We start from the raw sequence: 24232 nt of genomic DNA on the forward strand, positions 1-24232 counted from the left end.
AGAAGGACTAATGCAGGCAATAAAGGTGTTTGCGAGACATGGGCTAAGTTGCCAGGTACAAAGGCGGGTGTTTTTCCTGTACCTAATACTGGAGACACCCAGTTGTTTCTCTCTTAGGACCTCTACAACCCCCAGGAGATCTCCCTTCAGTGGTGGGACCCTCCAGAAAGCTGGTCAGCAGGACAGCCCAAGAGGCTCTCAGCAAAGCACTGCAGATCACTGGGGCTTGGCAGAGCCACCCCCGTTCCCGGGGCCGGGGCGCGCGACCGAGTCCAGGCAAAGGGGACTCAGCCCAGAGCGGGTCTCTGCTACGGCGCGCACTGAGGCAGTTACGTTTGCTCCTTGCAAACCAATACCAGAGAGAGAGAGAGAGAGAGAAAAAGGAAGGGAAGGAAGGAAGGAGAAAGATGAGTGAAAGAAAGAAAGGAAGAAAAAGAGAGAGAAAGAAAAAGAAGAAAAGAAAAAGAGAAAAGAAAAGAGAAAAAGGATAAAAGAGAGAGAAAGGAGCGAGAGAGATGGAATGAAGGAAGACAAGAAAGAATGAAATAAAAAAAGAACAAGAAGGACAAACCATATTTAGTGCATTTATTCATTTCAAATGAATATTTTTACTTGGTTGGGGGGAGACAGACAGAAAGCAAAAGCAAGCGAGAGAGAGAGAGAGAGACATTTAAAATCTGGTAGGAAGGTGCTACGTGTGCTCATTTGCCAATGTCATTCACAGACTAGATCTCAGAGAACTTGTCCTTCATTTTGCCCCACGCGGGCTGCTCGGGCGCCTGGCCCCGCCGGCCGGGTACCCTGCCCGGCACCCACGTCCGCCGCCGCCGCCGCCGTCTGGCATCAGCCCTGCTGCGTGCCGGCGGCGACCACCACAGCACCCGCCTAAGTTTTCCCCAGGAAAAACCTGAATAACAGCGAAGAAAATTGTGCCAAACCTGGCACCACTGCTGGTCCCAGGGACTCAGCCCGATCTAACAGCAGGGAAAGCCGTGAGTTTTCTCGGGGTCTAGGTGCTCTGCCAGGGCAGAGTCTGTCCCAGGTGGGCCACGTTTATGCTTCGGCTTTGTGTGGGTATTTTTAAATGCTTTTAACTCTTACAGTAAATATGGTGAGCTCATTTTAGCTCGTACCAGTTGTGTGCTGGTACCACAAGCCCCAGATTTTGGCACAAATAGCAGCAAAGCAAAGGGCCACTGCACTGCACTTGCGGACCAAGGGGCTGCGAAGCTGAAGCAGTCTGGGAAGTCCACGTCGCTCACCACTCGTGGGCCTCTGCTGGTTACCAAGCCTCGGTTTCCTACCAGGCCCTGCTCAGTTCCACACGCGATAACACTTTGACCCAAACTATATGATTCTATGCTTCAGCTTTTTCCTTATTCTGTATTTAATGCAGAGGTAATCAAAAATAAAATAAAATTAAAAAAAAAGATCTTGCAGAAAATTTGAATATTGGTTTTGTTTCAAAATGTTTGGAACAGTTTTTTTTTAATTACATATATATATATATATTTATGTATTTTCTGAAAACAGTATTAAATGAGCGGTAACAGATATGTTGTTATACATCAGAAGCACAATTTTGGTTAGAAAATACATTTAGTAGCATTTCTGAGGACTTTTTGAAAAAATGAAAAAGGCACATTTTTTTCCCAAATAGTTGCTTACTAAGCCATTTTTTTCCATGGGGAAAAACATTTTGTTAAAAAAAAAAAGATGATCAGTTCCAACTTAGCACTAAGCAGTCACAGCACCCAAATGTTGACCCCCCGGAGGTGTCAAAGTGTCTGTCTGTCTGTCTGTCTGTCTGTCTCTCTCTCTCTCTTTTATATTTACATTTGCTGCTGCATAGCTCAGTGGCGTTCTCTGCTGGCCCTCACCCCGCAGCCCCCATGAGACAAGGTTGAATTCACCCAGAGGTGGCATCTCTTCTACATCACCGAACATTTCTGCTCAGCAGCCTGCTTCATCTCTGTGAAGGTAGCTTGAGCCTTTTCTTTGAGTGCATCCATGTCCATATTCTGAATGTTCTGCAACTGTCCCAGGATAGAGTCCTTGTCCTCTTCCTCCACCTGATCTTCTGCCACCATTTTCTGAAGGTCTTCTGGCAAACCAACATCATCTCCAGCCATCTGTATTTGGTTCTCATCCAGTTCACTCTGATACAAAAACAGAGACAGAAAATAAAAACAATACATGACAGTATTTTCTGTTTCTGCTAGTCTAGGATCTAAAGCAACTACCCTGATTTCTGCGGGGTGGGAGGGGAGGGGCCTTTAGTAGGAGTTGAATCAAATGCACAGACTGTTCAATTGAAGTTTTTTAGATGTGACTTATGAATTCAGGGTCTGAACGAGCCCCCATCCAAGCGGTAGGATTCTTCAAAAAAAAAGGTCAACTGTATTTCTTCGAAGGGTTTCAGCAGGGTTACAACTGAAGCCATCTGTATCACATGCCTTTTTTGGAAAACTTTCCTGTGATTCCACTACAAGTTACTTTAATTCAGCTTTTTGGCCCTGATCCACCAAGGACATGCTGCAGGACATACTGTCTAAGCAGTCGTCTGCTCTGCGATTTGGCGCATGAGGCGAAAGCTCTAGAGGAACTGCCTGGCTGCCCTTCCCCTAATTGTCTTGTGGCAATATTTTTGGATATTGGTACCTACTTAAAACCTCCCACCCGCAGCCCCCACCCCCAACCCCATGGATGTGTGGGTCCTGCTCAGGAGGCGGCAGGGCCTGGTGCACCTCGGTAGAGCTCCCACCACCAGGCTCAGCGCCGTCCCAGCTCAGTGACCTCCCCTAGCAGGAAGAACAGCTGAGGCCGAGCTGCAGGTGCATGAGCCACGGGCTGCGCTTGGGCTATCCTCCGCTTCAGCACCAGCTGCTTTGGGCTTTGCAATTTTTGTGTGTTTAAAAAACAACTTCCTCTAGGCCAATTAAGAGATTATACTTTTAAACAAAAAACTACTCTGCGCTCCGCGTGTATGCCCAGATGGTTGTAGTTGTGCATTTGTAATGCTTACAGGATATACATTAGATCCTGGAAAATGCAGCCCATGTGTCAATTTTGCAGGACTCAAACAAAAAAAAAGAATAAAACTATTGGTATTTCAGTGGTCTGCTGGAAAACGTCCAGGAGTCAGAAGGACGTGGGTGTTGTTGAGCAGTGCAGGTTAACTTCCTAGAAACCGGCCACTGGAATATCATGCTAGATTATCGGTTCCCTCCTCCTAGTTTAGAAAGTCAGCTCACTTTTCCTGCCATTTCTTTTGAGGCAATTGCTGAACTTCTGTTAATTCAACCTACTGATGACATTCAGTATTTTATTAGCTCAAAATAAGTATGGAGTTTGCCTGCCAGATCACTTTTTCATTTTTGTTACAGTTGGGGAGATAAAATAATCAGCAATTTTTAAAAAAAGTGTGAACCTGAGCTACTAAATTACATACATTTTGCTTAACGGGAAATATGGCCCTCTTTCTAATGCAAACCTAACAGCCACTGGGTTTTATTTGATTCGTGTTATTGCTTGTCACCTTTTGTATTAGAGGCTGGATCAGCAGGTGAATTCACCATACAGATATCTGTATTGAAATATATGGGTAGCAACAGGGCTGTAATCCTGAACAGACTCTCTTGCCAGTCAAAAAACCCAGATGCTTTACACACAGGTATACAGCGAGGTCTTAAAAAGTTTATTGCAGCAAGGTCTCTCACAAACAACACAAACCCTTACGAACGTCACCAGCGTTTTGTTCAATACTGCAACGTCACTCTGGTCACACTCATCTGGAACCCTTTTTTCTACGCCTCTTTTCGAATTTCATCATGGAGGGTCTTTTTATTGCTTTTGTCTTTCATATACTTTTTGTTCAAAAGCAGGACAAAAAGAGAATGCTCAAACTGTACAAAATTTCACATTAAAACAGAAAGCATTTCAGCTTGGAGTCCTACCATTTCAGAAGCTAGACGTACTGAAGGGCTTCTGACGCAAGTCACGTCTGAAAAGCTTTCCAGGTTTTAAGTGAACACTAACAGGAGCCTGCTAACCAGTTTGGGACTTTACAGTGAAGTATCTTCTACCTAGAACTTCCCAAAAAAACAAAACTCACACAGTTCCAAGAAACTTAGAAAAGAATGAATGGAAAAAATGTCTCTCTCGTCCCTAAACCACATGTCCAAACCGTATCTAGGTCTTCAGTTGGCATCTCTGGGGTGTGATGAAAAGCAGGGGCTGCCTGGTACATAATCAGAGCACTGTTGCAGCGCTGGTAAGTGGGGTAATAGGAGGACTTAGACAACAAAAGAGGATGAAGCCTGGGCATGAGTTTGAGAAAGCGAAAGGAGACAAGGGAAGGACCTGGTTAAGCAATTAAAAGGGCTGAGCGGCTGTAAGAGCTATACCCGCTTGCTTCCTGCCTGCCTGCTGAAACGCTCTAGCAGTGGGGCTATGTCAATTTTTCAAACAATGGTGATTTTGTTCACATTTTGCGGTGGATTCTGATGGATCCAGTGCTCATAAGAACGGGATATTTTGACACAGTTCACACATCAAAGATAAGCATTAATGCCTCATTACATCTCCAAAATGAAGCATGACAGCAGCAAAGGCCTGATATGAATAAGCAGCAATGCTGTCAGCAGGAGGTGTTTTTGCGAGTGAGAGGGGTCCTGGGTTTGCACGAATGAATGAATGTAAGAATGAATGAAAGCGCGTGCATGAGCATTGGCTGTGTAGTTTTAGGCCTTAGCAAGGAGACGAGCAGACGGCTCTGTTTGACTGCATAGCCGCTGTTCACTGCCATAGATATATATTTGCACAATATTACGTTTGTGATGACTATACTTCTCTTTAACCTGACTTCCCCCATATCTCTTGTGAAAAATATGGGGAGATGTATCATGAGTGTTACTGGTGTGTGGCTAAAAGGGGTGAGGCCATCTCTTAACCCCTTCAGCTGTGGGTTGTTGCCATCAGAGTTGTGGGAGCTAGAAACAGCATCCCAATCCGCAGAAGTACTCTGTATTAACTGTGTAGCATAAGCCATGTGTTAAGCTTTTAATCACCAAGCCCGGCTATCAGAAGGGTTAACTGTTTTGAGAGTCTCCCAAGTAGCAGTAGAAAATGATAATAAAAGATATTGGGTTAATTACTCACACAGGTCCGTTAAGCAGCCAATCGCACGTTGACCACCCTTTAGCTCTGTCAATAATTTAAGACATCCTCACTGTGCACTACTGTATATTGGAGCAATGGCCGTGTGACACACACAAAGGACACTTCTGGAACAGGAATGATTATGTTTGGGCTGGTGCTGCACCGAAGGCCCCCATCCTACTGAAGTCTGAGACGTGATGCACAGCACAGTTTGGGGGCTCAAAGTGATCTCTGACCAGAGAGGACATTCAGACACGGTCTAAACTCGTACAATCTTGCTAACATCATTGAAATCCCACCCACTTCTACCGAGTTGGCGTTCAGCCTGGCCTTGAGTGGACCTAGTATCAGCTTCAACAGGGGAGGATCTCTCAAGAGCAAACCAAGAAGCACATAAGATGCATATGACTGCTTCTCTTTCTTCTGAGATTTTCAGTTCTGGCTCTGTTACTTTGACGTTTAAATGGAAACGCAGCATCGAGTATCTAAGTTGACCAGCTCTGAGCACTCATACCTAAAAGCCTGGAGCAGGGACACCGTGCTGGAGACGCCTGGCAGTTCCAGACAGCAGCTTGCGGTGAGGGCGTGAGCAGGGCTGGCAGCTCCCCACTGCCCCACTGTACACACAAAGGTGGGGACTGGCCAGGGCTGAGCAGGAAATGGATGGAGATGAGAGGGGATCAGGAGACAAATCCAGAGGGTACCGCCCTCAGGAGAGGGGCAGCTGTGAGGGCCACGGGTGAATCCAAGCAGCCAAGTGGAACTGAGCTGCCTCCAGCGAGGAGCCTGCTGACCAAAATAAGACATTTCTTTTTTCTCTTTTATTGCAATTGTAACAAAATAACCTGCCCACATCTCCCCCAGGTACTCAGGAGACTCCCTGGGGTACGCGGCACGTGCTTGCCCTGAGGAAAGCGACAAGCGCTGTTTGCCCAAGGCTGGATACGGTTCCGACAGTGACGGATGGCCGGGCCGAACACCCCCACGCGGACTGCGGAGATCACCCAGAACAGGCAGCGCTCGCAGGCAGGGCAGTGGGGGCCCTGCGGGTGGTCTCTCTGGCCCCTGATAATCATACCCTAGACCAGGTGGCCTCTCTCCCAATGGCTTTCATCTCCAGGTCTCTCTAAGTGCTCGGCCACCCTTTGATGACCACTGAGAACACAGAAGCAACATCTATTACTAGTAAATTAAATATGCCTGGCACCGGTCTCCGGCCCTGAGGCCAGCTGGCCTGGACAAACCCACTGATATGCTATTGAACGCTCTTGCCCTACAAAACAGGGTGGTCCCATCTAACCGCCTGCTGGGAATGCCTGTCCTATAACCTGTACCGGCCCTGGGAACTGCTTGGGAGAGTGCCCAGGCCAAAACTGGGCCAGAGACCATTCTGACAATTCAGCAGCCCAGATGATAGAGTCCTGGTGCCCAGGACTGTTCCCTGACCCTGATTATGCAGCTGACGTAGTCCAGAGTCAGTGAGATCCGTTTTGTTACAGATATAATACAATAGTCTTTTTTTTTTCATGAAGTCTGGTCATAGACAAGAGACGGAAGCTGACAGACTAATCTACACTGGAGCCAAAAGGTTTCCCAGCACCACCGAGCAACGTAACGCTGTCCTTAGGTTTAGCCTCCTTCACAAAATTTACCTATGTGCAGGGGCCCTTAGGTAAGCGCATGAGGACCTGATCCCGTGATTTGCCACCTGTAACGCACTGGTTACGTACAAAATCAGAGCTCAACTGTGGCTTGGCCTGCAAGGGGGAATTTTGGCAAGGAACACGGCTGACGCGTACAGCCAAAGGGCAGTTCCCCCATGAGCAGTCCATCACACGAGTGAGGAGCCACAGGTGTGTCCACCAGCCTTTCCCTGCAAACACCCTCCCTGCACAGGAATCGGAGCTCGGCGGCCAGGGAAGGTGCGCGGTGGCCGTGTGACACCCAGCTGCCAGGGCACCATCAGGTCATTGCCTGAACCCACCTCACCGGGACCCCTTGACCGAGGGCCGGGGACCCTTGCAGCTCAGCCCTGGTCTGGTCCCGAGCTGTATCAGAGGTACGCCTGTGCCTGGCCCATCCCCTGCTGAACCCAACTTGTCGATCGGTTTTCCAGGGTGGACCTTGCCTTCCCTGATGATGGTGCTGGACCCATGACTAGCTTGGCCCTGCCTGCCACAGTCTGAATTGGTGGGGCTGTGGCTCCCAGTGAGGGCGCATCCAGCGCCAGCTCCCGGGCTCCTGGCTCAGCCCATGGGAGCACCTCACTCCTGCTGCTCACCAGCATCCACACTGTACCTTCCTTTTCCCCCGTGGAGCCACAGCTGGGCCTCTCGGGCCTGTCATGGGCCCATACACTTTTTTTGATAACATCTACTGACTAAACATGTGGCTCTTCAGGGAAAGCACAGGGGAGACAAGGCCAATTTCCAAACTTAAATGGCTTTCAGCATCTTTTTGATTGCCGTACATCGTAAAGAGATAGCCACTAGGACTATCTTATTTCCTTGCTTGACCGTCTCTATTGTATTTACTTGTTATTACTGCTATCTCGTTCCTGATTCTAGACATTGAGTTTCTCAAAGTAACAGCATAGTTATTGCAGTTGGTCAGTCTGGTCCCACACTACCGATATTTTCGATGAAAGCCTTTCAGTAAACAAGCCTCAACTAATGAGACCAAGAACAGTCTCCAGCTGACTAGCTTTTGAAATATAACTTACGATGGAACATCTATTTTCACCTGATCTTAGGTAGCAGATCCCCCCACAAAAGTGACACTGCCCTGCGGTGTGGGTGTGGAAGAACAACTCACGAGAATATAAGTTGGCCGGATCGATGTAAGCAGCTTGCAGCGTCAGGCAAAAATTAATGTTCAAAACAGGCAGTAATAATGCACTGTGCTTTGTACGGAGGTGATGCACTAAATACTCTGGGGAGGCAAAAGTTGTCCATAAACCAAATGTCTCATGGATAAAAACATCTTTCTCATGACAAACCCAAGTTGACAATTCTGCTAATAGGATTAAGGTTCATTAAGGGACTGCTTTCTCTTATAAATCTGGCCCAGATAGCACAGAGCTTTAGATTTTGCTCTGAAAAAGAGGCCCTGCTTAGTCTTGAATTTCATGTTTCCATTTACCATGTGTGATAGGGATTGATACTGGTCATATTCAGAGTTTCTTTCCCACCTGAAATTAGCTTCATTTTTCAAAATAATTAATGCAGCTAGACTACATTATCACAAGTTTGAGAACATTTTGCTGTCATAATGTTGTATCATAGAGATGTACATTTTTTTCAGGGCCATATAGTACGCATGTACTAATTTCTTTTTTTTTCTGATATAACATATAAAATATATTTTCATAAAGAAAGCAGAGAAAACAGACTTCCAGCCAAGAAATGCTCTAGAGGCAGACAAACAAATGCAAAAGAGCATATCCTGCAAAATTTACTTGCTTCTGCTGCAAATCAGCACAGCTAAAGTATATGCTTAACAGCTCTGCTGGCTTAGAGTTGCTGTCCTACCTTGGATTGCCCACCGTTGGCATTGGCAGTTTGGCCCCAGACAACAGTTTGTGTATACCAAAGTCAAAGTGCTGCTGGAGCCGGAGCCGATCTCCGTTGCTTCTTCTGCGGTGCTATGAGGTAGCAGTGAACTCGTGGGAAGTTGGCCAAAGATGATGGCAGAGAGCTTAATGCCATCTCAGGATCAAAATAAGCACTACTGATGGGAGACTTTCAAAATCGCAGAGATACACCATGCTTCCCCTGACTTTATGTGGAAGCTGGGCATCTAGCTGTCCTTAAGCCTTTACAGTTTGCCCCTTTGAGACTTAAAGCCAGGGCCTCACAGGGTACGGTCACGCTGCAGGGAAAGGCTGTACAACATTCGCCTCCGAAAGGAAAACAAAGCCTGGCAAAAAATCGAATGGTATCTTTCTACTCATCTAAGTAAAATGCAAGTGTTTAGAGATTTAAGCCTATAATCCAATCAACCACTTAAAATCTTGTACTCCATTTTTTTGCATAACTAGTTTTTCTGTAATTAAATGTGCCCTCAGGATAGGTTTACCGCTTTCTTCACTTGTCACTATGCTGAGCACCCACCACCCAGAAGTAGTATATTGCAAGTGATTACTGAAGAGCATGGTGGACAATCTGCTCTCTTCCCATATATCCCTGTAAAGGGCACCGGCCATGCATAGCACTAACGCATATCCATGCTTCTCCAGGCACGTCCCTTTCTCTTCTAGCTGGATTTTCTGTCCAGAGGAAATCCGAAGATGGACTGTATTTGTCTAGACTTTATGATGTCAAGCTATAGCTCTGAGTGAGCGTCTACAACTATCAATTGCAGAAATGAAAAACCACCTTTACACACACACACAGTCAGTCCTGCACTTCCATCAAGCCCTGTGATTATGCAGGCCGTGTGCTGTGCACAGACAAAACACACAGTTTATCTGCTTCATTTGGGGCTGCACTGTCAATCTGAAAAGCTCAGCAACTTTGGTTCATTCCAGACAAGGAGGATTCGTTGCAGATGGTCTGTTGCGTTTGTAGGAGGCACACAGGTCTGATGCCTCCTGGAACCGTGAGACTACCTAGCGCAGGCAAAGTTACTTCTCTACACGGGCATGAGGACACAATACCAACACCTCTATGTAGTGACAAAGACACCAAAGTTTAAGTACAAGTGTGTGGCCTTGGTAACCACCTACAAAAGGTTCACGGGGTGATAACCTTCCGTTTAAAGGGGAAGCTCCATTTCAATGAGAAGATACAGGCGTAGCAATAGTCCTTTTTTGAAGATTAAAAACTGTGTGTCCTCAGATTATTTTAAAAGACAAATGACCTTAAGGAGGGTTGTTGATCTGAAATGAGATGTTATATAAAGCTGTATTGACTTCAGATTTGCTTACAAAAGCTTCATTCAGCATATACACTGGGGGGAAGGACTAGTTGAGGTAGCTTAAATGAGGCTTTCTCCACATTTTTCCCTTGTTTCTTTTTTCCATAGTTCCTGTCTCAAAACATTCTACAATACTTTTTACGTGTACAATTTTCTTTGTTGGAAAGCCAGTTTGTAAGGTTTTGGTCACAAAAAAAACCCTAACAAACATGTTTTTCAAAGTTAGAGAAAAATATATTTTTAACCTCTGATTATGAATGAGGCCTGCCAAACTTTTTGAATGCAGATGGTATGATTTTATCTTAAGTCATAAGGTTGATTCACTTTTCAACCATATCATGATTTGCTTTTAGATTCAAGCACATGAAGGTGTTTTCACCTAACAGTGCTGTAATTTTATGAAATTGGCACTAGAGGGCCTTTGATGGCTCAGGTTCAGAATCAGCATCTTAACCACTGCTCCATAGAAAAGACACATCGTTTATGACCTGCATTCACATAATCTAATCACTTTGAGCTTAGGTGGCTTCGTTTTCTAATTTTTAATTGTGTGACTGCTAGGTACTTCACTCCTGCCACTTCTGATGTTTCAGTGGACAGTTCAACAGCCAGAAGAGGATCACAGAATGGTGGAGGTTGGAAGGGGCCATCTAGTCCAACCCCCCCTGCTCAAGCAGAGTCGCCCAGAGCACGTTGCCCAGGATCGTGTCCAGGCAGGTTTTGAATATCTCCAGCGAAGGAGACTCCACAGCCTCTCTGGGCAACCTGTGCCAGCGCTCAGTCACCCTCACAGGAAAGCAGCTTTCCCTCGTGTTCAGACAGAACTTGCTGCGTTTCAGTTTCTGCCCATTGCCTCTTGTCCTATCACCAGACGCCACTGAGAAGAGTCTGGCCCCATCCTCTCGACATCCTCCCTTCAGATACTTGTACATATTGATCAGGTCTCCCCTCAGTCTTCTCTTCTCCAGGCTGAACAGGCCCAGCTCCCTCCGCCTTTCTTCAGAGGAGAGATGCTCCAGTCCCCTCGTCATCTTTGTAGCCCTCCGCTGGACTCCCTCCAGTAGTGCCATGTCTCTCTTGTCCTGGGGAGCCCAGAACTGGACACAGGACTCCAGGTGAGGCCTCACCAGGGCTGAGGAGATGGGGAGGATCACCTCCCTCCACCTGCTGGGAACACTCTGCCTAATGCACCCCAGGAGACCATTGGCCTTCTTGGCCACAGAGGCACATTGCTGGCTCATGTTTAACTTGTTGTCCACCAGGACTCCCAGGTCCTTCTCTGCAGAGCTGCTCTCCAGCAGGGCAGCCCCCAGCCTGTCCTGGTGCATGGGGTTATTCCTGCCTAGGTGCAGGACCTTGCACTTGCCTATGTTGAACTTCATGAAGTTCCTCTCCGCCCAGCTCTCCAGCCTGTCCAGGTCCCTCTCAATGGCAGCACAGCCCTCTGGGGTATCAGCCGCTCCTCCCAGTTTAGTATCATCAGCAGACCTGCTGAGGATGCACTCTGTGCCTTCATCTAGGTCACTGATGAATAAGTTGAACAGGATTGGATCCAGTATTGACCCCTGGGGGACACCACTAGCTACAGGCCTCCAACTAGACTTTGTGCCACTGATCACAGCCCTCTGAGCTCTGCTGTTCAGCCAGTTTTCAACCCACCTCTCTGTCTGCTCATCTAGCCTGTACTTCATCAGCTTGCCGATGAAGATGCTATGAGAGACAGTATCAAAAGTCAGTATCAAAGAAGTCCAGGTAGACAACATCCGCTGCTCTCCCCTCATCCACCCAGCCGGTCATTCCAGCATAGAAGGCTATCAGATTGATTAAGCATGATTTCCCCTTTGTGAATCCACGCTGACTACTTCCGATCACCTTCTTGTCCTTCATATAGTTGGCAATGGTATATAGGATTAGCTGCTTCTTCAAACAGTTGAGCAGAGGAGATGGCAAATGTTTCTGTATTTAGTTGTGCTTGCCACAAACAAAACGTATAAATATACAGTTCCATTGCTCAGGTTCAAGGGAACCTTTTAAAATTCCTTAGTCATATATGCCTTTGCTCCCAAGTTGCGATAGGCTAGTGGGCTCAGACCAAAATCGTGTTAGGGACTGTCAAGAAGTTTAACAATAGGGGTGATGGCGCTCCAGCACTAGAGAGTGTGCCCTGGCATTGAGTCATCTATCAGTTTAGACGTAGCACTAGATTCACAGAGCACTGAGATACTGTCCAAAAAAAAACCCTCACTCCCAACTGGTAAACTTTTAAAAAATGCATCCTGCTCGAGGAACCCTTCCCATCTATTTTGTTCTGTCAAGCTGGAGGGGTTGTACTAACCTAGGGCCAGGAGCACCACCAAAAACCCCTGATAGGAAAGGGAGCAAGTGGAGCCATTAAGCCCACTGCCACTCATGGACAATCAAAAACAAGTGCCCCTGCGGATTCAGATATAGACAGAAGTGACTGAAGGAACCCTCTATTAATTCATGAATTTATTTTGAGGAGCATGACAAGTGATAACTGGAAAAGGAATTTGAAAAGATTTGTTGCTGTGGAAGAAGATAGCAGAGATGAGTTGTGCAGAGGTGGCTATAAGGTCTATGGTCAGTCCTTGAAGATAATGGGAAAGCTATGAAAGCATTCTTCATAGTGAAACTTTCACTGATGGTAACTCACCAAAGGATTTCCGCTTGATTCAAGATTTGCTTTGGGCATTTGGTCCCAGTCTCAAAACCCCATCTCAACCAGAAAAATATCTTTTGGTTCATATAAAATGCAAATTAGGTATAAGAAAACAGGGTAGATCATCTTAACACGAAAGAAATCCTTTAGAGCTGAATCCCACTGACCTGAGTTCCACTAAAAGACAGACTCTCAAACCAATTTTCAACAGGGCAACTTCGGACAGCAAACGGAAAGCCACAGAAACTAATTTGCTAAGAAATCTTGGCCCACCCTTCCACTCATTTTTTTCAAATTCTTTCCAGGTCAAAGATAAGGAAGGGTGCTAAATATCTTCAGTATCTTTAATAGCTTTGGCCAGGTTAAATTCACTCCACTGTGCTCAAAAAAAGCAAGAAAAAAATAGTTTGTGCAGAGGGGTCTAATACTGCTAGTTATGTTTGACAGAATTTTTTCCACATTAAAAAATGTTTCTGTAGAAAAAAGTGTGGTATTTTGCCACATCAAAATTTCCACAACAGCAAAACCCTCACCAATTTAAAATAATGATTATGTTTTTTTTTTTTTTTTCTAACAGTCACCATAAGAAACTGTTTCCAGAAAAAAATAGCTTTGGAGAAGCCTCAAAGTTTTGTTAAACAGCAAATTGCTATAAATTTTTCATTAAAAATATTATTAATAACTTCATAAGAAATCCAAGGAGAAAAAAAAAAAAAGAGAGAGAGAGGTTCCTTTTAAATCCAGCCGTACAGTACAATAAAAGGCAATGTTTGCAAAGCTCTTTTCCTTGTATTCAATGACTCCTATGGGTAATTTTGGGCCATGGACTGGCCTTTATAGCAGAACCTAATTCATACAAGTAGAACAAGTATTCAGCTGAAAGGAAGAGAAGATAAAACCAGTAATTTTTCAGGTAATTGACGCCCACTGAAGGACATAGGCCCTGTCATCTAAAGGCTAGCGTTATCCTGATTTAGGCTATCTATGTCACCATGCAACCCTTCATTTTTCTCCCTCACTTCAGTATAACACCTTCCTCTTGTAGGTGCGAGAAGATGCTATAGATATTTCAGACTCACACAATCTCTTCCCAATCCTTGTACTTTGGCAAAGTTAAAATCACCAGACTTGACAGCTCCTGGGAAGATTTCTCCCGCAACTTTTCTTTAAGTTGGCTCTTAATAAGGCAGCTGCCCATAGGTCTCAGGTTGACTCTTTATTCCCTGCTGTTACGTAATCTCTGTGATGGTAACCCTGAGCAATTATGAATGAAATACCCTGGGGCACTAATAATTTGTTAGTTGAGGGTATTTTGAATGTGTTGTACTCCCTGTTGATTGTTAATTTCATTACTGCTGCTTACTTAATATAGAGACTAAAAAGTTGCATGGAGACTTCTCAATCTTGACTAGGGCTATCATCCCAATTAAATTCCTCAACCCAGAATAGAACCTGCAGGAAAATGTTAGCTGTGATACTGCTAGAATATTATAGTTATACTGATATAATAATCTGACTCCAATCTATCTGGGCTCACAACCACAGAGGCGCGTAGGCCCTTAATCTCCTTGAAATCCCTTGGAGATCAGCACCTAGATACCTTTGTAGCTCTGTACCACAGAGCAGGGACCTGGACATTCAGTTAAACACATCTCAGTTCATGCTATTTGTAATCTGGATGATGCGTAAGAGGCCACCAAAACAAACAGAAGTCCACATCTTCATGCAACGGACCAGCAAGCTCTGAATTCAGCTGATTGCAGGAGGCAGGGAACGAAAAATACAGCGAGAACGCAGATGACAAGGTCATAACGCTATCTCCAAAGGGAAAAACAAGCAGAGAACCCTAGATGACATCCATTATTTCCAGGAGTCATTTGCTCAGACAACAAAATTTCAGCAAGTCACTGAAGTCATATATGGCATAACTGTACCCAAAGTTCAGGTTCAAGCTCAAGTTTGTGAGCACAGCATCAAAGCTCAGATTGTTCTGCTGATTCCAGCTAAAGCACAGGAAGAACCAGTGCCTTAGGGATTACGGGTGGGATTCGTCTCACCTAACTTTATCTGTCTGGTCAAAAGTGGCCTCCCTCTGAGAGACATGCACCAATGGGTTGGAAGGTGAGCCAATCCCACATTAAACACTTATCTCAAAGCTTTGATAGGTCAAGCTAGAAGGGCTGGTTGCTTTCCACTAATGACAGAGTCCCTAAATGACTAGCTTGGGTTAAGTACCCAATTTTTAGCAACTAAATTTAGATGAGATGGATTTTTCACTTTCCCCCATTACAATGAATCAGGAAAGCACTGGAAAGTACCGAACAGAAAATAAACGGCAAGGACTCAGAGCTGGCAGGCAGCACTAGCCACACAAACTTTCAGTTGCTCAGAAGAGTCAAATGCCTCCTTATGGGATATAAATGAAACCTTCAATAAATGCTAAGATCTTCATGGCAGTAGTTCTGAACAAACGTATGATCCAAACCTCTGTGCAGGTTGCACTGTCCCCTACTACCTCCCTCCTGCCCATGGAGTGAGCTCACAAAACAAGACAAGAACAACTTTTTCAGTCACTGCACCCTGAGTTACTTTCTCTGTGTTGGAGCTAACAGCGCCAAGTACTCTGGACAAAATGGAAAAGCACACCAAGTGGACAAAGCCACATGCTACGACCAAGTGTGACAAAACCGTGGCGAAACACAAAGTCTTCTCATCCCTGGCCCAGAGCAGAATTTCAAGTTTCAGGGCAGCCCTATAGGGACTGTAATAAAGGCCTTGCTAGTCATTTGCACAGATGGCTCTTCATCCACTTCTTCACAAAGAATGGAAAACAATCTTATCAGGAGCTTTACAGATGTTGAGTACAGCAATAGTAAACATTTACTGATGACCTGGAGATTTTGCAGAAAATGGAAAACTCTGTTCTTTGTCCTTGTCTACAGGGGCAGGGCTTTGCGATGCACCTCACTCAGTATTTCACTGCCCAGTCACTCATTACCATTAGATCTTTCTGTAAGTTCTTGAGAGCTTTCATTTCACCATCCTTAACAATTCTGTACGGTCACTGAACTTGTCGCCCTGCTATTCACTACTCTTCTGGCCAACTAATGAACGTGTTGAACAGCACAGATTTTTGTGAAAATCTCCCCGGTTCTCTCCCTTGCCATCGTGAGGAGCTGATTGTTCCTACCCTTTCTCGTCTAGCTTTTAAACATTACCTAGTTCATGGACCTTCCTTCCCATCCCACCACGATGTCTTTTCTTTAAAAAGTCTTCAGGGAAGGACTTTGTCAAAAGTTTTTTTGAAAAACTGGAACTAATCATTTTCACTTCTGTGATTAGTCATTTCTTCCGACAATGCTAATAGATTTGAAAGGCTGGGCTCTGTGACAAAAGTTGTATTTCTCTTCCCCCCGCCCCACCATCAGATCATTTTTGCCCATAGATCTACTTTCTTCTTTAGTACAGTTTTCCCCCTGTTTCCCTTACAGAAGTCAGTTATTTATTTGTTGCTCCCTGTACATCCCTTGGAACCTTTTTTTTGAAAATATCTTCACATTTGCCGTCTTCTGAGGTAAAGCGACAGACCACGTACCTCAGAAAGTTTGGCCATTTCATAATTTGAAATCCTTAAGAACTCTTGTGTAAATACTGTACGCTGCTAAACAACAGACTACGTTTTAAGTTTTGTCCATTTTAAAACCTCCTCTGACAAAACTGAGCTCTGATTCGCCCCCATAAAATAAAAAAAAGCATCATAAGGAAACCTACCTAGAATCTTGCATAGTGAACACAAATTCGCATAACTTGTCTGCTACGGCCTTATCTTCCTTGTTCCTTTTGCAGGATCTTCCAAGTTGTCAAATGCTATTCTGGGTCTCGCTCCTTTAGCTCACCTCAATTCTCACCCATAGTCTTCAGAACAGATACCAGCTTTCTCCATTATAGAAAAAAAACCACCACCTTGTGCCAGGTAATCACCTCCAGAACATACAAGTTTCATGATTTCTCTTTTTAAATAGGCAAGATCTGTCTATGTTTAGTACTGGCTTAGTGCTAAGCATTTGATAAACAAGAGTTTGGTAGTTAAATCCTTGAAAACATGGAACAGAGAGAATAACAGAAACAGAATAAACAGGGGAGCCAGCCCTCATGCTGATACAGGAAAACACTTTGAATACAGCAGAGGATTGCCTATATGTGTGTCTGGATGTCAGGAAACTATCATCACCCTAAATGCTAACTATGCTTTCTACCATGATCCAGAAGTTATTGCAGCTACTGCCCACTTTTAACAAACCTCCAGATTTCCCCATTACTGAAAGCTTCCATTGTCTATATTTTGGTTTTCCTGGGATGATTGGACAAGCTGTGTCAGCAGCACTAAAGAAGAAAGAACGGAGGGTTTGCTTGCACTTCTTAGAAGAAGATAGTAAAAATAAGCATTCAAAAGTTTAGGAAAATTTGTGCTCCACAGCTCATGGAAGAGTTTTCGGGTTTTTTGTTTATTTGCTTTTAATTGTTTTATTTAGCTGTTTGTATGTTGCTGAGTTAAGAACACGTATACTAATTGCCAGATCGGATCAGACCAGAGAGTCTTCTTGCCCAGTCTCCCACCTCGGACCCGACAGCAGAGAGAAGGATTACAAGAATCTTTCCAGTAGATTTACCTACCAGGCAGAAAGAAGGGGGTTGATAACAACCAGCCACTAGTGAAAACTACGGCCCTGGTCTCCTCTGTTTCTTCTGAGCGGCGGTGGGAATCCCACTGATGAAGGCAATTTGCTGTTTTTGGAACTGTGCCTCAGCAGGTCACGAAGCTGTTTCAAAATCGGTCATTGAACTAGATCAAGCCCATGAGCTATGGCTTACCTTAGGGAGTCTATACTTTTCTCTCAGATGAACCCTCAGACAGGCTCTCTCTGCCTTCTTCTGTGCAAATGCTGCATCTCTTTCCATCCTAGAAATCAGAAAAAAAGGTTCCTCAGGATACCAACAAAATACCGTCTTTTACACTGAACCAGTCTCTCAGCTGTGGAAAGCTACACACAGACGTTATTCCCAAAGTTATATAACTTGTCCAAAGGCACAAAAGGAGTTACTGTTAAAGTGATATCAGAGGTGCAAGACTTCCTGAATCACAAGCTTGATCTCAGAGCAGTTCCCATGAGTCCTGTGAAGAATAAAGGATAAGCTAGCACTGCTTGTCTAGATGCTGTACTGATGCTAGCTCTTATTACTCACTGTAACAATGAACAATTCCAATAAACGTAAACAGCACAGAAAAGTTAAGTTTGTTCCTTGCTTATTCCACCACGGGCACTCACAGAAACGGGGCTGCCTGCCAGTGTTCCCGTCCTACAAACGTAACGTGCTTCACGGCAAATAAAAACACAGCACAATGTCAGAAGGGTCTTTCTGAGTCTAGGTCTTTTTGGTCTTTCTGACCAAAAAGTTCACTCACCCTGCAGTCATCTCCGACAGCAGACAGTAACGGACACTTAGAGAAGGAATTTAGAATAGGATAAGTATGCTGTACCATAGCTGCCCAGCTTCCAAAAGTCTATGTTTTAGGGACAAACCAGGGACTAGTCCCTACATGAGTAGGGACTACTTGAGCTGGAAATTGGCTCTACTTCATTGTCTTTAATAGCCCTAGATGGCCTCTGTCATCTATGACTTTGTCTAGTCTCTTTTTGAATCCATTTATTCTTCTAAAATAACCTGTGGAAATGAGATCCACAGCTTCAGTTTGTGGAGAAGTACTTATTCATGATTTTATAAAACGCTTTTGTTAAATTTAAGAACTCTTCAACATAATTATTGATTCAATTACTCATTTATTTATTTGCAAGTTGCGTATCTGCAGATCTTCTTGGTAACACTGGATGAACATTCACTTTTTACTCTCTTTTGCTCAGAAGAAGTTTCATGGAAAGCTTCAGGCAAATTTGGTTTTGTTCCAATATATGTATTTTGTCATATCAAAACTACCTGCAAGATGAAAAATTATTTTTCCTCTGCTTCCACAAATTAATCTTTGGGTATTTCACCCCTCTCTTTTTTTATTCTATTATAATTAAAAATAAATTACAATAAAAACAGGATCATTTCAGCTGGAAGCCATCTTAAACGCTGTGGAAGCGAGCTTCTTTCAAACAGTCATTGCCGGGAAGATTGGAAAGAGATTTTTCTCCCCTTCTGGCACGTTTTGGCCCTCGTTCTCCACCTTCCTCTCCACCACCTCCGGAGGAGCAGGTAGCAGTCCCAACTGGCAACGGAACACGTTCACGCAGGCTGGTGCCCTCAGCGGTACTACAGATGCCTTCAGGCGTCCTGCAGGACTGGGAGACAGCAGAGGATTTTCCTCCTCAAGCAGACTGAGCCGCTCACTTGTCCTGGCGTCACGGGCAAACTCAGCAGATCTCACTCTGCCAGCGCCCTGCCTTTGCCCGGGCCCTGCGGTCTTGCCGACTCCTCCGCTTTGGTGTTTTGGAGGACTTAATCATTGCCCGGATCACGAAACTTTGCGGGAAGGGGAAAGAGATCCAAGGGAGTTTCACGGCAGGCGAGAGCCGGCGATGCACCGCACAGACCGGCGGTCCCCTCCGGCTTGCGATGCGGGCAGCAAACTCGCCAGCCGGCTGGAGGCCGCTTGGGCCCGCGCACGATGCGTTCGCCCGAGGAACGGCGGCCAGCACCTTTTCATGAGTTCGGCCACCACAAACAAACCAGACAGGCTCACAGAGCTGGGACGGTCACGCGCCAAGGCCAAAGTCCTGCTGGAGGCCCTGTCACGCTGCGACCTCCAGCGAGGGGCCTCCCCTCCCCTCCCCGCTCCCCGCGCGGCTGCGGGCCGGCTAAAACCCAGGCAGCCCCGAAGCAGACGTTCTGCCGGCGAGCAGCATTTCGGCCGGGCGTTTGCGTAGCCGCGCCAGCGCGCTGCCCTCAGCCTTCGTTTCTCTCTTTGAGAGCACTTCCGGCACTCTTATTACAGTTCCCGGCGACATATGCCATCCTTTAAACATTACAGAAACAATTCTTTTCTTTTTTCCCAAGCGTTTTCTCTGCCCCAGAAACCCCGCTTTCCTTCTCACGCTCAGCAGAGCACCTTTCTGAGGCAGGTCATTCTTTCTCTTTTAAACACCACTTGAAAAAGTTCATAACAAAACATTCTGTATTTTTTTCCAAAACAAGTGATAACTATTCACGGTTTTTTATGACAGAAATGACTACTGCTAAATATAGCCCTGAATACCTCGTAAATACCACCAGTCATTAACCTTTCACCTATAATCATCTTAAATGAAGGATTTACACAACCATTATGTAATTGATCATTAGAGGAACAGATGCATCTGAGATTTAAAAAAACAATTGCTTTCTTCATAATTATGCACGATTTAAACTCCTACACGTTAAAAAACCTTTTATTTTATCTCTGTTCTGATATTTAAACACAGTGAATGGTTAAAGATCATAATTACAGACAAAATCAAGTTATTGAGGTTTAATCGGACAGTTGAAAAGTTCTGCTTTATTTAGTAGATTTTAGAGGGGAAAAAAACCCTGAAACTGCAACTACAAAAATATTAACTATCTTAAGAAAAGTTTTCTTTAGATAAATATCACCTGTTTGAACGTAACACTCTCTCGTTACTTCTTTGTGTCTGCCTTGATAAATGTGGACAAAAGAAAATATTAGATATTTAAAGTATACGCAGCATAGAGTTCTAGGAGAACAAATCAAACACGTTTTAGCATTAACTACTGCTTGACAACCGGCTTTGTAACAACGGAAACATTTCGATAGGTATGGTAAACCCAATTAATAATGAATCTAGTACATCAAGGGGTGTAGGAGAGTGTTGGAAGACGAGGGGGAAAAGGGGAAAACATAACATTTTATTATCTCCAGTTGTGGACTTTTATTTTGGAAAGTCTCTTCAGCAAAGACCACTCTTACGGTCTTTCGCGCTTATGCTTTAAAAAGGGGGAAGAGAACTAGATGTTTGGCTCTTTTTCTGCTTTATTCTTATCTGAACCAAGTCACCAGGAATCCGCCCAACACTGACAATAAGGAACAGGTACTCACTTCTCCTCAACCACTTGCTTTTGATACTCCTCGTACTCCTCTCTGGTCATTCCTGCGGCTGCTGCTGGGTCAGAAGGTGTGCTTTCTTCTTTGCTCTCTTCCCCTCCACCTCCAAGTCCCAAATTCTTTACCTGGTTGCTCAACATACTTTTCATGAGGAAGGCCATCTTCTTCACAAGAGAGGAAAAAAAAAAAAAAGAGACTCCTACAAGCAAACAGCTACAACAGCGCCCAACCAAACCAAAAATGTTTTCAAAACCAACAATTGTACGCACGAGAGTTACTTTAGCCACAGCAGCTCTTCAAGGGCATAATGCTAGTGAAACGTGAATGCCAAAACCAGTTTGTCAGCCATAATCTGGATTAAAGCAGTGAACTCCTTAATATCTAGAGGCAGATGGTTCAGATTACTCCCAAAAAAATCATTAGATGCAGCTACCTACTTTTTATATTAATACCTTAAGCTAATTGTACACAAAAATTCAATTACAGTGTGCAAGAGCATTTTGACATCTTTAATGTGGAAATTCCCAATTTCAGAGTCCAAAACATTTCCTGGAACATAATGCATGTGAATTAAAGACCTGGTTGATTAAATGGCCACAGCAAAATTGTAAAATTTGGGCTACTGAGCAGAAAATCCCTTTCAATATACACAGTCCAAGATTTGAGAACTGAGATTCTTCATTAAGCCAAAAAAATCCCTTTTATCCATTAATATTTTACTACATTGGACAGACAGTCCAATGTTATCTGGTTTTTTATGGTTAGTTTCTCTTACAGATGACTGGGGCATTTTTTTTTCTTTTAAAGGGGAGAAAATTTCATCTTCCCACTCCTCATTTTTGTGTTTTATTTTACTTTTCCTCAGTCTCTCTCCAGCTAGATCACCACTTTGACTGGTGCTGCATGGAGTAACTGGTATTTTTAATCTTAACTGTCAGTAAAGGAGAATGCATCTGACTGAGCTATAATCCAGCCTTGCGGTCTTTTGCCTGTGGCTTGTTTGCATAGGTCCTCGTCTTTCACACTTCTGTTCACTTTGTTAATCTCATCAATCCAATGTGATTCTGTGATTCTGTAATCCAGGTCTGTTCAGGTGAAGATTTGCAGGATCTGCTACGTAGATCATGGACTGTTTGGGGAAAGGAAATCATCTGCTAGGTCTCAAAAGTTCGTGATTTTGGGTATTGAGTATTTATCCTATTAAGGCTGACTGTGCATGGTTTAATGAAATATTCTGTGATCCTGATTATCTAAATGGTTCTCCCAGCACACTCATAATTTCATTGAGAGATGGGAGGATTCCTGTTTGGCTAATGCCTTAATCAGTATTAGAACCTTTCTAATTAAAGCAGACCTGTTACTTAAAAAAAAGTGCAGGATGTTCTGTAATCCTGGGTTACAAGATTAAACAAGAAACTTCACATTTCCTTTTGAAGTAGAACAAACATCACTCAAAAGCAAGAACTTCAAATCAAAACAAAATTACTTCGATAGACTACAAATTCCTAAAAAGCATTTTTTTTAAATCAAAATTGATTTCATAATCACTGTGCATTATCCGAACCATGCATAAGCAGCCAGAACTTGGGGGAAGAATCAGCTTTTTACATCTGACCAACTTTGACCTCGATTACCAAAAATCTAGTCGTCCAACAGGCTAACAGAACCGGGATCATACAGGTCAGATGGCTAACCCCAATTTGAGCAGAAAATGCTAAACGTGAGTAAGGCATTACTGCATGCACAAAACAAATAAGACTTGTGATCTCCTGGCAGTTTGAAAACTTTAAAAAAAAAAAAAAAAAGCATTTGGTTTATAGGCAGGCACTGATAAGGTACCACAGCTCCTGACTCAGGAGGAGATTGGCATCCCAGCGGACCTGGCACTAGTCAGTCTGATTTTGTGTTCTGCCCAAAGACTTCCCTGGTTCAGCTTGCTGCCTCTCCAAGGCACTGAAGGGCAGAGCGGCTGACAGTGCCCCTTATTTCCCACCCCTCTGAGTTTTAGAGGGGACTGTTTGTTCAGAAGGTGACAATAGCTAGTGCTGCGGGGCTACGGCAGGTCTCCCGGCGCGGTGCAGGCAGACTGTGACACGGCCTGTGCTATCACAGCGCCCTTCCGTAGCTGTTTCACCTGCTTAATGCTGTCCGACCCTGGGAAAATGGCGTAAGTGTACCATTCAGCACCCTACCGGACTGGAGACAACGTGGACAAGCTGGGACAACTCTCACCTACAACCCCTTTGCCTTCTGCTAAAACTGAGACCTTGCTCACTTTGCTAGTACTCGAAAACTCCTGCAAACTGGCTTAACCCAGCATCTCTTTCAGAAGGAGGCCAGTCTTTCGAAGAGCGCTCTGACTACTGAGCACTAGTGACAACCTCACGATCAAGAACAAGACCACACAGCCCCCTCTCCCTTATGCAGCTGCATTTTAAATGGAAAATGGGTTAATTCTAGCAGATCATTAGAGCTGAACATTCCACCAAGAGCAGGCCCATTAAAAAATAGTCTGTTGCCCGAACTTTTTTTTTTTTTTTTTTTTCACTCTTAACAGAACTGGGCAACACGAAAGGAAAAAAACCCCAAATAGCCAAAGAACACAGGCACCTCTACGCTAGGAACGCAGTTCAGAGCCCCAAAACAGACAAATCACAGGGAGCAACCTAAAACGACTCACAAAGAAACCAGTATAAAAACGTTATAGGCAGGAAAACATCCAAACACCCCATCTTCTCTACAGGCTATGTTCCCAAAACAGGGTCACAGCAGAGGCAACTCCAACCACATACCTCAGAAGTATCTTCAAGTATTCTTCGAAAGGACCAAGACTTTCCCCTTTTCCTTCTTCCAGGAGAGGATGTTACCTTTTATGCAACGATCACTTGACCACTCGTTCAGACAGAAAAAGGCATTTTAGGGCTTTCTCAGCCTGAAGGGATGCAATTAAGGAGGTCCTCCACCTCTCAGGGGATTTGCCCCTGGCTGGGGCAAATGATGGCCAATGAGGGGATTCTTTGCTCTTCCTGTAAACACGTACACCCAGTTTACTGGATAAAGTAATAGCAAACAAGGAGATACAGGCTGCATTATTTTGGGTAAACGCAACCTATTCCAACAAACAGGACCTGAGCACCCAGAGGAGGGCTGTCTGGGGAATCTGGAGAAAGAACTACAGACATGTAGGCAATCTTCAGCTCAAAAAAAAGAGGTACCTCGTGTAGCCAAAGCAGTCAAGAAGCAATTCAATTTGCAATTAAGAGATTTAGAAGTTCACATGTTACTTTAAACATGGCCTTAAATGTCCAATACTCAAGGCGAGTCTGATACTCCTGTAGCACAAGCTTTGAGTGAATCCGTTACACTTCGGCTAG

General features: G+C 44.5%; 1 protein-coding gene across 1 annotated transcript; it reads right to left on the bottom strand.

The window, feature by feature from the left end:
• Positions 1 to 1931: 1931 nt before the first annotated feature.
• Positions 1932 to 21019, bottom strand: LOC104139143 (complexin-4). The gene is made up of 3 exons (XM_009667209.1): positions 20853 to 21019; positions 17630 to 17717; positions 1932 to 2159 (listed from the first exon to the last, which is right to left on the bottom strand). Exons 1-3 carry the CDS (start codon positions 21017 to 21019, stop codon positions 1932 to 1934), a joined length of 483 nt encoding a protein of 160 aa, XP_009665504.1.
• Positions 21020 to 24232: the final 3213 nt, after the last annotated feature.

This window comes from Struthio camelus, chromosome W (genome assembly GCF_040807025.1).
Source record: "Struthio camelus isolate bStrCam1 chromosome W, bStrCam1.hap1, whole genome shotgun sequence".
Classification (NCBI taxonomy): Eukaryota; Metazoa; Chordata; class Aves; order Struthioniformes; family Struthionidae; genus Struthio; species Struthio camelus.

What these genes read in the sequence shown, in the direction of transcription:
- LOC104139143 (XM_009667209.1), bottom strand. Translation starts at nt 21,019, where the DNA reads ATGGCCTTCCTCATGAAAAGTATGTTGAGCAACCAGGTAAAGAATTTG. An exon ending in AAGCAAGTGGTTGAGGAGAA is followed by an intron (nt 17,718 to 20,852) that starts GTGAGTACCTGT and finishes TCTGATTTCTAG; the next exon opens with GATGGAAAGAGATGCAGCAT. An exon ending in AAAAGTATAGACTCCCTAAG is followed by an intron (nt 2,160 to 17,629) that starts GTAAGCCATAGC and finishes TTTTTGTATCAG; the next exon opens with AGTGAACTGGATGAGAACCA.